The 15,245-nt window shown below is 47.6% G+C and overlaps 1 protein-coding gene across 1 annotated transcript in view; it reads left to right on the top strand.

Moving 5' to 3' along the window:
• COL27A1 (collagen, type XXVII, alpha 1) overlaps positions 1-15,245 on the top strand; it is a gene marked incomplete at its 5' end in the record, with an annotated part of 139,000 nt that overhangs the window by 115,745 nt on the left and 8,010 nt on the right. The window contains 11 exons of the mRNA XM_009077373.1: positions 2,715-2,768; positions 2,893-3,000; positions 4,400-4,453; positions 4,759-4,812; positions 9,921-9,977; positions 10,135-10,188; positions 10,674-10,727; positions 12,144-12,197; positions 13,716-13,769; positions 13,845-13,952; positions 14,321-14,428. Coding sequence (XP_009075621.1) covers positions 2,715-2,768; positions 2,893-3,000; positions 4,400-4,453; positions 4,759-4,812; positions 9,921-9,977; positions 10,135-10,188; positions 10,674-10,727; positions 12,144-12,197; positions 13,716-13,769; positions 13,845-13,952; positions 14,321-14,428 — 759 coding nt within the window. The remainder of the gene's footprint in view (positions 1-2,714; positions 2,769-2,892; positions 3,001-4,399; positions 4,454-4,758; positions 4,813-9,920; positions 9,978-10,134; positions 10,189-10,673; positions 10,728-12,143; positions 12,198-13,715; positions 13,770-13,844; positions 13,953-14,320; positions 14,429-15,245) is intronic.

Raw genomic sequence — 15,245 nt, 5'->3', positions numbered from 1 at the left:
AGCCGCAGCCCAGCTGGAGGGCCCAGGAGAACCTCCTGCTCCATGAGGCTGATGCGTCATAAGGGGAAAAGGAGGTACAGGGAATTTATTGGAGCCCATATCTGTGTTCAGACTCCACCAAGAGGGAATGACAAGCTGAAAGAACTCAGAGAAAGTTGAGAACCTGTTTGAACATGGCACAGTCTTCTGTGGATCAAGTTTAGTTTAGCAAGAGGGACCTGGACCATGAAATTTGGATTTATGTCTTGGTTTTTACCCTCTCCCAAATGACTCCAGCCCTATATCTGTCCTCCATGATGGCAGGCACAGGCATGAGCTTGAATTTTTGGAGGTTTTAGCAGACTTTAGGAGCAGTGTGGAGATTTGTTTCCCAGCTGTGAAGATTTAAGGCCTGAACCTGCCTTCTTGAAAAGCAAAGGCGTTTCCCAGTGCAGGGTAGAAGCAAGTTTCAGTCATGGGACTCCCATGGGAGGTGTATCCAGGTGGAGGGAGTCAGGCTTTACTTCAAACTCTTCTGAAGTAGCTGCCCTGCACAATGGTAAAGGGTACATCTCATCAACACACTGAAGTCTGTATTTTTTACAGCCAGTGTAACACATCCTCATCCTGGGGACAGAACCGTAACATGGAAGTCTTTGTTTCAAGAGCTGTGCCGGTATAGCAATTTAGGAGCACATCTGAGTGTGCAAAACTGCTCTGCTGGAGAAGATCAAGGGCTTGACCATCATCAGGTCAGGACCAGATTCAGCTTAAAATGGACTTTCTCCCATTTGCAGGAAATAACTCTTGCCCATGTTCCAAAAGCTCTTTGAGCACAGTCCAGGGAGAGCGATGGAAAAACACTATGCAACTAATTAGAATCCTCAGTTGTCTCTTTCTTCTTGTTTTGACAGTAAAGTTTTGTGAGTGATTCTGCTAGTTACTCTCCAAATTTTCCAGCCACTCGTCATCATGGCACTGCTGCAGAGCAAGGTCTGTGGGCATCACTGCAGCTTCAGACCCACTCCACAATACACACATGGGGATGCAGAGGGCTCTGCTCCCGGGTCCAGGGTGAGCTGCTGTAGATCTGGACTGGGATGATCATTTCTCAGGCTGATGCTTTCATTAGTGAGGATTTCTTTGTACTCCTGTCAGAAGTGTAAATCATGTGGGTGATGCTGAAGGCTTGGCACTCACCATCTACTGTGGCTGCTCAGCATCTGTGGGAAAATACTTCCAAAAGAGATCTCTTGGAAAGTGGGAGCAAAAAAATAGCAAACAGAAACCCTGAGTGGGATGGAAGAGACACAGAACAGGGCTCGGGGGCTCCTCAGCAGGGACCTGTCCTTTGTGAAGCCTTAATAGTGTTGGCAGGGTGGGCTCCTGAAATGTTTGCCTTAGGTAAAGTGGAGCTATTCCCTGTGGGGAAGTGAACTGGCACAATTCTTTAGGGCTATAATAAGTCTGAATTGCTCCTTTGTGTTCAGAGCAGGCACTTCTGAGGCCCACGTTTCAGATCAGAGTGAAAACCCCCCGATACCATTCTCTTTATAAGTTGCTTTTATTCAGCTGAGGCTGCAACATCAACAGTGGGGAAAATTATACCTTCCTAACTGGGAGGCAAAGGAGCAAGGGGGGAGATGCTGTGTTGAAAAGTTTGTCACAATTGCCAAAAAAACATGAGTTATTTTCTTCAGTGATACTTTTTGCTTCTTTCTGTCAAATCCAAAATATTCTGTCTGCCTTGCAGCCAACAGGGTCAAACGCTGAAAAATGAGCCCTCTGGGCTCCCTAAGGAGAAGCTGCTGTACTTAGCTGCTCATCACAGCTAATTTCTGCAGTGTGGGTGCAAGGAGGGGCTGCAGCTTCTGCACCCACACTGGGTGCTCAAAGCAGCCCAGCATTCCTGTCTCAGCTTGCCACGGCTCCCACATGATGTTTTGCATCCCACTCCCATTTCTAGATGCCTGATCGGTATATTGTGGTTTTGGTGTGTGGCAGTAATAATAATAATACAAGAAGAGGGAAGGGTTTTCCACTGTGAGCAGAAAGCTTTGCATGGTAGGTGGATAGAGTATGAAATCACTGCCTGTTTTCACAGGGTAGAAATAGGGAGAATTGCTGTGGAGGCAATGGTTCTATTGACAGCATCCTAAGGTTATTGATAGCCAATTCAGTGCTATAGGTGATGAAAGATACTTGGTAAAACAGCAGTGCACAGATGGCAGCTCGGCCTGCAGGCTGGAGGAAATGTTTTGTGGGGGACAGGGTAAATGTGTTTTCCAAGTTTCAGCCCTTTCTGTAGCAGAGGGTGAGTAGATGCACTTCTGAGATCTCTCTTTTTACCTCCTTGAGGACAGATAAACACAACTGGTGGCAGTTTTCCATCACTCACCAGTCTTCAACATGTGACATGAAGATGCAAAATATCACCTTTTAGCTGTGTTGCCCTACAGTCACCTGGGCACAGAGATCCTTTCACCTTTAAGCAATGAGATTTACTTCTCCTCCATGTGTTGGAGCAGCTCAAGACCAAACTCAGCCAGACCTTGACCTGTGAATCATGTTCTTACCTGCATGACTTCCTGGCCTCCTATTTGGCTCCCGTGGGAATAGGATAGGATGGGTGAGGGAGGATGTTCTGAGGGCTGAGTGTACCAGGGAAGTGGCCTAGGAGTGGCTAATTGGAATGGGACATCTATTCCAACAGCTTTTTTTTGTTTCTCTCCTAGGGACCGGAAGGGAAACCAGGAAAACAGGGGGAAAAGGGCAAGCCTGGCCAGAAGGTAGGAACATCTCCTGTTGATAACATCTCCTCCTCCTCTGGATCTCCCTTTTGTTGAGCATCTTTTATATTTCTCAGTAGAAACAGTTTTGTCCTACACTCATGTCAGTGTCTTTGCTCTGCAGGGCAGCAAGGGCTTCCAAGGGCAGCTTGGTGAGACTGGATCTGCAGGGAAGCAGGGGCCAAAGGGGAACCAAGGCCCTAAAGGATCCCGAGGTACCCTGGGACCTATGGTGAGAAGAGCTCTGCAAATGGTTGAACACAACACACAGAAACGTGACTGGCAGTGGTGGGCACGGGCCTGAGCAGAGGCTCCAGAACACAGAAAGAGAAATGCTGTTAGATGGGTTTAATTGGCCAAACTAATCCCATCTAACAGCATTTAGCACAGGATAGACTCCATAGTGGTGGCTGGGTTGGTGCCCCATGAGTCCAGCTCACATTGCATCGTGGTGGTTCTTCCCAACTCCCCAGATGGGCTGAAATATTGGGGAATTTTTCCTGAACTGAGTGATCTGATAAGCTATTTTTTATGAAGATCTTTCCCTTTGAGACTGAACAGTCATGGCAAGAACTGCTTCTTAGTCAATCTGTAATTGCAAGGAACTCTGCCTTGGACTTCTGCCCTGTTTCTACACCCACTCTTGAACTACTTATCTGAAACACTTGGAGCAAGAAGAAATACAGCATGAGAAAGGGTTTGAGCTGGGGGCTGAAGGTGAGGCTTTCAGAGGAGAGCAGCAATAGTGTGCAGAGAGGGAAGAAAGTTCATTTGCTTTAGGCACATGAGACAAATGCATTTGGTGAGCAACAGTAAGTAGATGCACATCCTTGTGCATTGCAGGCTGGTAAGGAAACTTCTTGCATTTTATTGGGTAGAACCCCATGCAAAAGCAGGAGTTATTTATGACCTGGGAATCATAGGGATGTTTCAGAACAGTAGCAAATGAGTGATGGAGTTAATGGTTCTGCACTAAAAGTTATGGCCTCACCATATATCCTCCCTTAATATTCTCTGGCAAAGCCTCCATGGCTTATTTCACAAGGAAGCAAAGCAATATCTGAACAGCAGCCTGTGGGACTGGACACCCTGGAAAAGCCTTGTGGAAAGGGCTTTCTTCCATGCTAAATGGGATTATATGGAAAGTTTGCTATTCACTTCAATCTGATTTAAACCCTTTTGTTCACTCTGCTAAAGATGTGATAAACAGCTCTTGCAGTGCCCTCAGAACCCAAAAGGAAAGGTTTCTCCCAACAGTTTGGGTTTAGGTCATGCATGAGCATGGTCTCACTGGTAGACATCCCAGCAGAAAGCTAATTTGGCTATAGAGACATCCAGAAGGGCAGATGAAGAGCCATTTCTGGTAGCAAATCTGAGTGAGGTGGGGAACCTATTGCTGCAGGCTGGCAAAGGCATAAAATGACCTCCTGGCATCTCTCTCCATGTGTAAGAGGTTAAGGCCAAGTGAGAGCCCTTCAGATGGCTGCAGCAGAGCTCATAGGGGGCCAGAAGAAAGGGTAGTCACACTCCCACCTGGTTCTGAGCTTAGCTTTGCATAGCCCAGTGCATCCTCTTCTCCTGGGGTAATACCTCAGACTATTCTCACAGTCTCTCTGTGCTTGCCTCTCCAGGGAGCTCCGGGAAGGATGGGTGCTCAAGGTGACCCAGGCTTAAAGGGTTACCAGGTAAGGTTTTTATTTTCATCTTCCACTTTTTATCTGTTCTCAAATGCTACAAAACTGCCACTCCAGGATGCAAATTGTTCTTAAACTATGATTTATTTCTGATCTGGACTTTAGTTCTTTGTCTAGTCTCCATTTGCACCATCATAACTTCTGCACATGATTTGGTTCATCTCTGCCATGACCCACATGTCCCTCCAAAGCTGAGATGCACCACACAGGACTCATGAGATCTGACAGGGAACCAGGCAGGACCTACAGCCCAACAGCTCTTTCCTGCCTTCTCACATATTGTCTGCTCTCCACAGGGACATGCAGGACCACCAGGGCCAATTGGACCACCAGGGCCAAAGGGGGAAAAGGTAAGTTCAGAATGTTTAGCTCTCTCACCTTTTCTTGGCATGGAAGCTGAGCTGAGATGTTTGACCTGTTGCCATAGCCCCTGTGTATCTGCACTCTCCTCTCCCTGTGATAGAGGCAGAGTTGCCTCCTCAACCACAGAGCCACCTACCTAACCCCTGCTGCAGCTTTGCCTCTGTGAATCAGAGCCAGGACATTTGTGCCACTGGCAGATGCTTCCCAGACAGACACCACCTGCCCTCGCACCAGAGGCTGAGCCACTTGGCGTGTGCTCTGGGAGCACATTTTTCCTGCACCCACAGAAATTCAGCTCAATCCCCAAACCAAAAGAAACCAGACCAGCAGCTTTCTGTGATCAAGTCAGAATAACACCCTGCACAAAGGAGCTGCTCTTCAGTCTCCGCCGTTGAAATCAGCGATGGTGTCTCTCCTCTCCGTTGGCCTTGCTCCACGTTCCCCACTGCTGCCACCTCCTCGTCTCGCTGGTCCCTCCACCCCGTGACGAGCCCCCTTGCTGCAGCTGCCCTGACTCAGAGCCTTCTTTCCACAGTGGCTTTCCCCTGGTGTTTTTCCCCTTTTGCTGAGTCAGCAGAGCCATAACCAGTTCAGGCTGGAGCAGTGACTCACGCTTTAATGGTTTCCTGTCGGCGCTGGCTGCTCTACGCTTCGACCGGCCCAGCTGGCCTTGGCTCTGCTCACAGAGCTGGTGGAGCCCCTCACATGCCTTCAGCAGCAGCAGCAATGCTCCCTCCCTCCTGAGGTCTCCCTGGAGAAGGCTCCAGGGAGACCTCATCGTGACCTTCCAGTACTTACAGGGGGATTATCAAAAAGAGGCAGAGCGACTTCCTACACAGACAGATAGTAATAGGACAAGGGGAAACAGCTTTAAACTAAGAGAGGAGAGATTTAGGTTAGATGTCAGGAAGTCCTTTCCTCAGGGGGTGGTGAGGCATTGGCACAGGTTGCCCAGAGGAACTGTGTCTGCCCCATCCCTGGAAGTGTTCGGGGCCAGGTTGGATAGGAACTGGAGCAAACTGGGCTAGTGGAACATGGGTTGGAACTAGACGATCTTCAAGGTCCTTTCAATCCATTCTACCATTCTCCCTCAGCGTGGGAAGGGAAGTGATGGTGATGGGAACTGGTCAGTCATAGGGTCCCCATGAAGAGGAGAGACGTGTGAACTCTTTTTGCTGGTTTTTCGCTCCCCGTCACTGAGAGAGCGTTCAGTTTTGCCCCTGCACACGGGTGGAATTGCAGCTGTGGTGCAAGCAGGAGCTTCACTGCTTGTAAAAAGGAGTTTATAAGGACTTGTCTTTGCTGGGGCTTTGAATGTGTCCTTTCAGCTTGGGCTGCTGGTGTCAGGACACCCAGTCCACACCATGCTCTGCCTGGAGACTCCCCGTGCAGCAGCAAACCCCTGTGGCTGGGAGTCAGCGGGGCAGGGTGAACTGCTGTGTTCCACTAACATAATCACATGCCTCAGAAATTTTGCTTTGGGGATGAACAATGGTCATGCTGCTTTTTCTCTCATTTCCTGCTGCTGAAACACATCCGTGGAGGAACAGCTGGTGATGTTCCTGCTGCTCCATATCTCCATCGCTGCCTTGCTGAACTTCCTCTCCACCCCCAGCCTTGCTAACGCGGCTCCATCTGCCTCCCGAGCTGCACCTCGTACTCTTCCAGACATCAGCAGCATTCCTCCTCAGGTGTATTCCCCTGAGCAGCTGTGTGGGAAGTGGCAAGTGTTAGCCAAGCACAACCAGCCCAAGATAATAATGCTAGAGCTCCTGAGCAGGCACATTGTGAGCTGAGAGCCTTCCCAGAGCTTTCTCATGGTCCCACTGTTGAATCTTGAGCATCCAGGAAAAATGTTGTGAGTTGTGACTAGCAAAAGCAAGATCAGCCATTGACCCTACAGCAGAAGGGGTAAGCAATGTGCAGATAAGTATCTCTGTGGCTTAAATTGCAGCTGTTGTTCTATTTTAAAACAGGATAAATTGCTGTCTTGGAAACTTCCATCATTTCAGTAGTAAGTGGTCCCCAAATTATTAATCTCAAGCACTCAGTGAAGCATTCTGCCCTTCACCAACAAGATGTTCTTCTGCAAATGGACAGTCAGAGATAATACTTCTGTGTTCACCTGACAACAGATCCAGGTTATGATAAATGAATTCTCCCTGCAAGTATCCAAGCTGAAGCCTGATGAAGGCACCAAAGCATCAAATGCATCCTGCTGAGAGCAGTCAGCACTGGTAATGACCACTGACAGCTGGATCTCACTCCTGCCTTCCTGGAAGGCCAGTGGGTCTGTGAGCACCTGGCTGGGGAGCAGAAGCAGGAGATGCTGAACAAGGAGAGCACAGCATCCCATGCTGAGCCTCCACTTCCTTCGCATCCAGGTGCTCCACAAAAGTCTTATATCCAAGTTTTCTTATCCATCCTTCTTTATCTCCTAAGAGTTGCCTATATCCCAGCCTAAGGACAGACAGATTCCTTCCCTCCAGACATCTGTAACCTCGCACATGTGTACAAACATGAAAATGGAAACCTGAAGCTGCGAGGTGAAGAGGAAATGGAAGTGGGACCATGAGTGCTCTCTGAGCTTTAAGCAATGCAGTAAACGGAGCTGTGCTGAAGAAGGAGGATGTGTAATGGTGGGGAAGGTCTTTCCTTTCCAGAGAAGAAAGCAGCTTGGTGAGAGGCATTACTGTGGAATCCAGCTCCCCTGTGCCATTCCAGCCAGCTACTCTGCCACATTTAATACATTTGCAGCTCCTCAAAGAGGCCTTGCTCAGAGCAGACGCCTGTACTTGGCAGCTGCTTAAAGCAGTCCAGATGGGATCCTTTTAAAAATTACAAACTGGTATATCTCACTTTGGGACAGGGGCCAACAACAACAAGCCTTCCCTTCTTCTCCATGCATTTTCCATTTGTATCCCAACATGTTTACTTTGCTGCCCTTTACTCTGACTTTTTTTCGCTGCAACTTTCCGAAAAATTAGCGCAGACCTTTCATCTCCCTCTTGAGCAGCCGAAGAATCAGGAAGCTCTGGAGGAGCTCAGTCTTGCAGTCCTAGAGCTAACCAGGCTGCAGGATTTTCTCAGGCAAAAGACAAAGGATGAGGTGGGAATTAGCCTCAAGGGGACACAAAACCACAACTTAGCTTTGGGGAGAAAGTCTATGAGTCCTGATACTCTTCAAGGGTACCCAGAATTATGAGCTTTCTTTGAGTTCATCATGCTCATCTCAGCTCCCAAATGGCAAAGGTGTTCACATCCTCTTTGGGAAGAAGCAACCAGTGCCAAGACTTCTGCATAGTAACACACACACACTGGGATTTATTTTTTCCTTCCCTGAGAGTTGAGAAATGGTGGCTTTGTTTCCCTTCTAGCCAACATTCCTTTGATAGTGGCTAGAAAGCAAACCAGTTGCCAGGTATTCTGCTGCTGGCTTCAAGCTTCCAGTAGCACTGGAAACTGTCAGCCAAGGCTGTGAGGCTTTACTTTCCTCTCTCTCTTCTCTGCCACCCAAATTTCTCCATCCATATCACTCAGTACTATATTCTCAAGCCATCCTGGCACAGTTTCTCTCTATATATTTCTTCTACCATAAAACCCCACACAAGTAGGTTGGAGTTCCCACCCAGCACACAATCTCTTAGGGACAGTATAACCATAACCTGTGAGTCTCTATGAACTCCTGGCAACGTTCATCCAACATTTCACAGCAGCAGAGAAAGAAAATGCCACTGTCATCCAGCACATAATGGAGGGAGATGCACTGAGCTCTTTGCTACTTGTTGAGGTAAACTGCAAGAGGTTTTGTCAAATCTGGAGCCTCATTTTACCAAGCTGTAAATGTCAGTACTGGTTCTCAGCCCATGAGAAGTCAGCATGGGTCCATGTGTATCTCTCAGCAGTGGCACAGTCCTGATTCCAAGCTGTGACCCAGCTCCTACAGAAAAGAAGCTAATGTCTCCACCAATATTGGCTTCTTCCAGAGGAAAGTTCACCAAGACATTTCCCAAGCATCCATACAACAGCAGCTGCAACTCAAACAGAAGATGAGAGTAACCCAGAGAGAACATCAAAGAGAATTGTAAATACCCCAGAAAGGGCTGATGCAACCACTGAGAATGACGGACGTCTGTGAAGAACTTGGCTCTGCAATGTTTGGAGGTTTGGATGTTCAAGGCTCTTGGAGCACCCCAAACACAGCAGCTTCACTGTGCCAGAACTCCCCAGGCCCCTGTCTCCAGTAGCTACAGCATCAAAGGAGCTCGGAGGCATGTTCATCCTAAGGAGCCAAAGAGCCAGAGATTCTGATACGGAGTAGTCAAAAAACTGGAGAAGCTGGAATTTAGCAATCTTCCATGAGGAGCAAAGAAACAGCCATCTCTGAGCTAGACTCCAGAGAAAACAGGACATCGTGACCCTGAGTGACTTACACAACAGAATTTAAAAGGATGTGTCTCTGCTAGGTCTTATGGGATCTCTCTGTGGATGTTTTAGAGAGACCTCAGTTATAAATAAGTTGGGTGATGTTATCTCCCAGCCAAACCATGAGCTCTGAGCTCATGCTGTGCAGCATCCCATCAAGGAGAGGAGCTGCTCATGCAGTGAGTGTGTAAGGGACCCTCTCACCTGACTGACTGTAAGAGAAGCCCACGATGGTGCCACACAACCAGGGAGCCCATCCAGACCACCCATGTTCCCACGACAGCCCAGACAGCACTCAACAAGGGTGGGGAAATGCTTGATTAAAGAGTTGGTTGGACTGTCAGCAATAAAGTTCAGAGACAGAGAGCTATTTCCCATATTGTTCTAATTACCTCCTTCTAGCTCAGTTTTAGGAACTGTTGAAAATAGCCCTTTGCACCTGGTTCCTTAGGAGGGAGGGTTAGACCAGGCAGAAACAACCACCAGAAACCAGGGAAGCAATGTGAAGCGTCAGGTTGTGAAAAATCAACAAAAAAAAAAGTTTAGTCTTTATTTGGATGAGGAGTAAATTCAACAGAGGCTTTGGCTTAGGAGCTCATGGTATGGCAGGACTCAGTCAGGTCTGTACAGAAGCAGCTGTCTGTGTTAATGTTAACATTTTTATTCACAGGGAGAACAAGGTGATGATGGGAAGGTAGAAGGCCCACAGGGACCACCTGGAGACAGAGTAAGATTTAAATCCCTTTTGTAATCAATCCTGGCCTGATTTGTGCAGGTGGATTAGTTGAGTTCCTTCCTTACTTGTAGACCATGCACAAGCCATTGAGATGTTGTGTATTGTGGGTTGTTTACATCCACCTCAAGTCTTTGTTGTGCTGTTGTAGGGCCCTGTTGGTGACAGAGGTGATCGAGGGGAGCCTGGAGACACTGGTTACCCTGTAAGTCTTATTCCAAATGCCTGATTCAGAAATGTTTGTCTTATTACCCTGCTGTGCTCCTGGACCCGTTTTGTGGGACATCTCCAGCTGATTGGTGTTGACCTGCAAAGGCTCCATGAGCTAAGTCTTGCCTCCATCCAAAAGCAGCTGGTCAGAGTGACCCATTGCAGTAATTTACAGATTTCAAACTCACCAGGGTAGCAGTGCTGCTGCCTGATGTTGTAGGACTGTAGTCTCCAACTATTCTCTTCCGTTAGTGCTGTGTGTATTTTGGGATGCATTAGAACACCTTCTTAGATGATGATTAGCAGTTCCTCTTAGCAATTTCTTCCCAATGCATGTCCATGGCAGCATGTGCTCTACCCACAACTTCACCATGCAGATGTGCATCTTCTCCTGCCCCCATGGTACATGCATTTTTCTTTCTCATTGCCACAAAAGTACCCAAGAACAAAGACATGTTCCTTCTCTGTTTTTTATTTAAGGGTCAAGAAGGGCTTGATGGAGAAAGAGGAAAACCTGGACAGCAAGGCTTACCTGTAAGAGATGCTGCTTTGTTGTAAGCTGTAATCTATCCAATGCCTCATGCATGTGAGAAACAGATGCAGAAAGGCAGGAGGAAGGTGGGAAGAGCTGCAGTCAGGAGTGTGTGGTCAGCTGTGAAATGCAACATGGGCATTTCCATAAGCCAAGCCTATGGAATGGGCATTTTGAGCCACCTTTGAGACTAACAAATGGGTGATGAAACAGGAAACACTCCCAGCACCTGTCTCAAAACTGTCTTTTCTGAATAATCCATGAGGGACTAGAAATGTTAGGAGATAGGTGGTGGGAGGTGGCAATGACCGGGAGAAGTCTGCTTGGAATTGATCTGTTTGACATGCTGCTGGTGAGATCTGCTCAAGGCTGAAGCAAGACCATACTCTTCTGCCTGCATGGTCTTTCCTCTCAAACTAGTGCATTCATGAAAGACTGAATGAAATCAAATTTCAAGGATTATTCCCTTGCTGTATATGGTAGCATCTGATTTTTATATGTGACTAGTGCAACTGTGAGTGCAGCAGCACATTAAGTGTAGTTTGTATTGGGAAATAAAGTTGAATCAATTCCCACTATTTTTAAGGCTGCTGGGAAGAACAACAGATTCTATTTTGGGGTAAAATCATAGTGCTCTGTCATATGGCCTAGGAATGAGTGGAGCTGCTGCATTCCCCAGTGGATGTAGCTTATCTGGGGGGGTGATAACCCCTCAGATGTCAGTGGTTCAGATGGAAACAAGAGCTTTGGATTGTCTTTAGTAAAGACTTGGTAGAAACACGTGGCTCTAAAACCAGCTGAGGAAGGAGAGCTCTGCAGTGAGTCCTTATTGCTATTTCTTCAACATTAGTCCAGAAATTGCCACTGACACAATTATACCAAAAAAAACCCCCAACCTGGATGGCCAGGAAAAAAGATGGAGATGGGAAAGAGACCAGTAAGAGAGTTGGGAAATACCCTCTGTGCCTTGCTCCTTTCCAATGCTTGACATCCAGGTGAAACCAAGGGCAGAGCTGCAGCATGCAAAAGGAGTTAGTACCCACCCTAATCATGTAGTCAGTGTGTAAACTACTCATTCTGCACATAGTTTCTGCACACAGGCCCCTTCCTGCCCACATCTCAGCACTGCTCTCCAGGCACCATCTGGAATTTGGTGAATGATTTCCACAAATACAAGCACCACCCAAGTGAGGGGGTTAGAGTTGCTTCTTCTCCAATCGACACCCTGTTAAATGCTCTCTGGAGACAGTTCCTTGCTGCTTTTTCCCCAGGGGCCTGTCTGAGCACAGGCTGTTCCCCTGAATTGTTTCCATACAGTCGGCGTCGTAAGGGCACAAAAAAATGCTGTTCTTTGTACTTCGTGCAAGATACTGCCAGAAGAGAATTTTAAGCAGATTTTTCTTGCTTATGTTTTGTAGGGGGATCCTGGATCACCAGGCAAGCCAGGAGCAAAGGGATCCAAAGGTGATGTGGTAGGTTTCAGCAGGGTGGATTTATAGTGTCCCAATATGTCTAATTAAGAAGACTCTTGTGTTTTTGCCCAGCATGTGTGACTTTTCCTAAGGTCTATGTCTTGAAAGGCTGTGGAGAACCTAGTGGGAGGGCTGCAAACATGTATTTGGGTGTCCAAGCCTAATAGCTTGTTGGCTTTGTGGAGCTGGAGGAGATCAAGACAAACACAGCTCCAGCATGATGGGTGATTCCTAGGCAGGTCTTTAGTCCCTGCCATGGGTCGTGTCTCTTTCCCATACTCCAGTCTGTGGTGCCTCCAGCCACAGCTGGTTCAGCTGTCCCAAGGGAGGGCTGAGCCAGGCAAGAGTCTCTCTCATTTGAACCATAAACTTTTCTGGCTTGAAACCTTCCGGGTTTGGAGTCCGTTTATCCATGCAGTTATGTGTCTTGGAGGAGTCCCACTAACTTCTTGCCTTATTAAGCAAGAAAGCACAGCACACATGGGTCCTTCAAGGTTCATTGGGGTACCTCATACCTACTCCCACCTCCACATCTGGCTGTAGTGACAGCCTGCTAATTATTCTCACAGATAGAGATTTTATTTGCTAAAACATAAGTATGTGACCTCAATACTCAGCAAATTCCTGCTCTCTTTTGGCAGATGTCTGGATTTTTAATCTGACCCTGCTGTGGTAATGCCAGATGATAGTTTAACCTACCGTAGGTCTTCTTGGCAAAAAGCATATCAGGTGATAAGACAAATAAACTCTGCCCATTGCTGGACAATCTGGAGCTGCCTTTTCTAATGAGTAGCAGGGAAAGCATCCCCAGGAATATTTCTTTCATGTAGCTGGCCTGCCTGGTCCTCTGCAGATGGAGAAACAATGCACAGAAAATGAGGTCTTCAATTTAAAAGTGCTTTAGTACATGACCTCACTAAGAGAGCCCTAGTGAAGGTGATGAGGCTGAGTTTTCCATTCATTCTGCAGAAATTAATTCCTTTTACAGCTAATAAACCTCAGGAGCATTTCTTTCATGCCTTTTGTCACAAAGCAGCACTGCAAATTTCAGACAGAAGACACCCTTTTCATTTCCATTAACTTTCCAAAACTGAGGGAGCTTCTTCCCCTGAACACCCTGCAGAGACTCTCTGGCTCCTGGTTCAGCACTGTGCTGTCAATGAACTGATGGAGGACACAGGTTTGAGGCATCTTGTTCTAATGTTTGCCAGTGCAGAGTCCTCCCTCGAGTTCATCCTGCTTTATTTGTCCTCATCTGCTCTGTATTAGGAAAAATGTAGGTCCTTGCCTTCTAGCTATTCATTCCTGCCCTAGAACTCTCAAGACATACGAAGAATCACTTGTAATAAAATCAAATAGCAGTTCATTCCCCAGTGCTGGAGCAACTGACTTTATAAATCTCCTTTTTATAAAACTCTTTCCAATCATTATCCAAAAGCACACCCTGAAGTCAGGCTCCTGAGTGGAGTTGTGCTAGAACTGCTGCAATTTTAGATGTCTTTCTTTTCTTACTTGCAGGGTCAGAAAGGAAAGCAAGGAGCACGGGGCAGTGCAGGGAGCAGAGGCTCACCGGTAGGTGAAATTCAACTTTCTGCCCCAGGAAATGCTGTTCAGGAGCTTTGTCACTTAATACCTTTGTGATTTTAGGGCATCCTTGGGCTACCAGGTCCTCGAGGAGTGGTGGGAAGACAGGGTCAAGAGGGTGCCCCTGGGGTGGACGGAGTGCCCGGGAAGGATGGAGTGCCTGGGATACTGGTGAGTTTCAACTGTAACCTGATGGCATCGATAGCAAATACAACATAGGAGCTGCAAAACTAAAAGGTAGCACAGGAGAAATGGTGTGATCCAGCTATGGATATACCCAGAGTGGATCCTCTGCACATCTCACACGCACGTAGAGGCAGCAGCTGCCTTTGCAAGGCCAGGTCCGTGAAGGGAGTGGAGTTGGTATCCTGACACACACTCACATGCACAGAATTCTGTCCACACCTGCAAGCCCAGCCCTGCCCAGATGGATGGTGCTTGCCGAGGGCAGAGCCTCATCACTTCCCTGTCCCCCCAGAAGCTGTGCAGAGGGGGGAGAAGCATCTTGTTTCATAACCTCTTCTGTGTTTCTGTTCTAGGGAGAGCAGGGTGATGATGGGGAAGAAGGTGTGATGGGGATGTCAGGCAAGAGAGGGAACCCTGGCATACCAGGACTACCCGGGGCACAGGGACCACCAGGATTCAAGGTGAGTTTCTGACTCCCTGAGATACTGCTGTGAGTAATCCAGACTGTGAGCCTGATGTCTCTAGAGCTTGGATCCTCCAAGGTCTAATATAGTCTCAGTTCCTGCTGCCATCTTTCACTTAGAGGCTCTGTAGATTTTTCTTTCCATCCATCCTTCCATCCATCCATCCATCTTCATGGTGTTCACAGCAGCTGAATGTCCCAGAGACCTTTCCTCCTCTGTCAAAGGTCACTGAGCTCAGGAGCCTACACACACATACCCACACTACAAACACTTCAGCTTTTTGTCATTAGAAACTTGACTAAAAAAAAATTATGGAGAAGTTGCAGAGGAAATGCTACAGCCTGGCAGTAGGATGTCCAGGATGGACAACTCCATGGGAAATTCAGGTGTCTTCTACATGCTGTTCTTCAAGGCCTGAATTGCTGAAGGAAAATTTGTGATGCTTGGATTTTAACATATATTACTGAGTTGGAATGAATGGAACCAGCATTGGCTTGGATGTCACCCCGGGTGGAAGCAGGGACAAGCTGCTTTAGTAACCTTGGAGTTTCTTCCTGGTCCTTGCCCTGATCCAGGCTGGGCACAGGATCTAAACTGGACCCACAGCAATTCAGCCGTTTGTAGAAAGACTCTGTAAGTAGGAAGACTCCAGCTGGGTTTGGAGAGGCTCTGGAATCTGATTTAAATGAGGCCTCCACAGCACATGGCCCTTAAGCTATCACTTGCTGCCCTCCAGCTGCCCTGGGCAGAACAACAGGCTGCGACCAGAGCTGACAGACCCTTGTGTCCTGCCACACTCATATCCTGGCTCCAG

Source organism: Acanthisitta chloris, unplaced genomic scaffold (assembly GCF_000695815.1).
Source record: "Acanthisitta chloris isolate BGI_N310 unplaced genomic scaffold, ASM69581v1 scaffold3966, whole genome shotgun sequence".
Classification (NCBI taxonomy): Eukaryota; Metazoa; Chordata; class Aves; order Passeriformes; family Acanthisittidae; genus Acanthisitta; species Acanthisitta chloris.
Note: the sequence above shows the minus strand (reverse complement) of the source record. Positions and strands in the feature narration are given on the sequence as shown.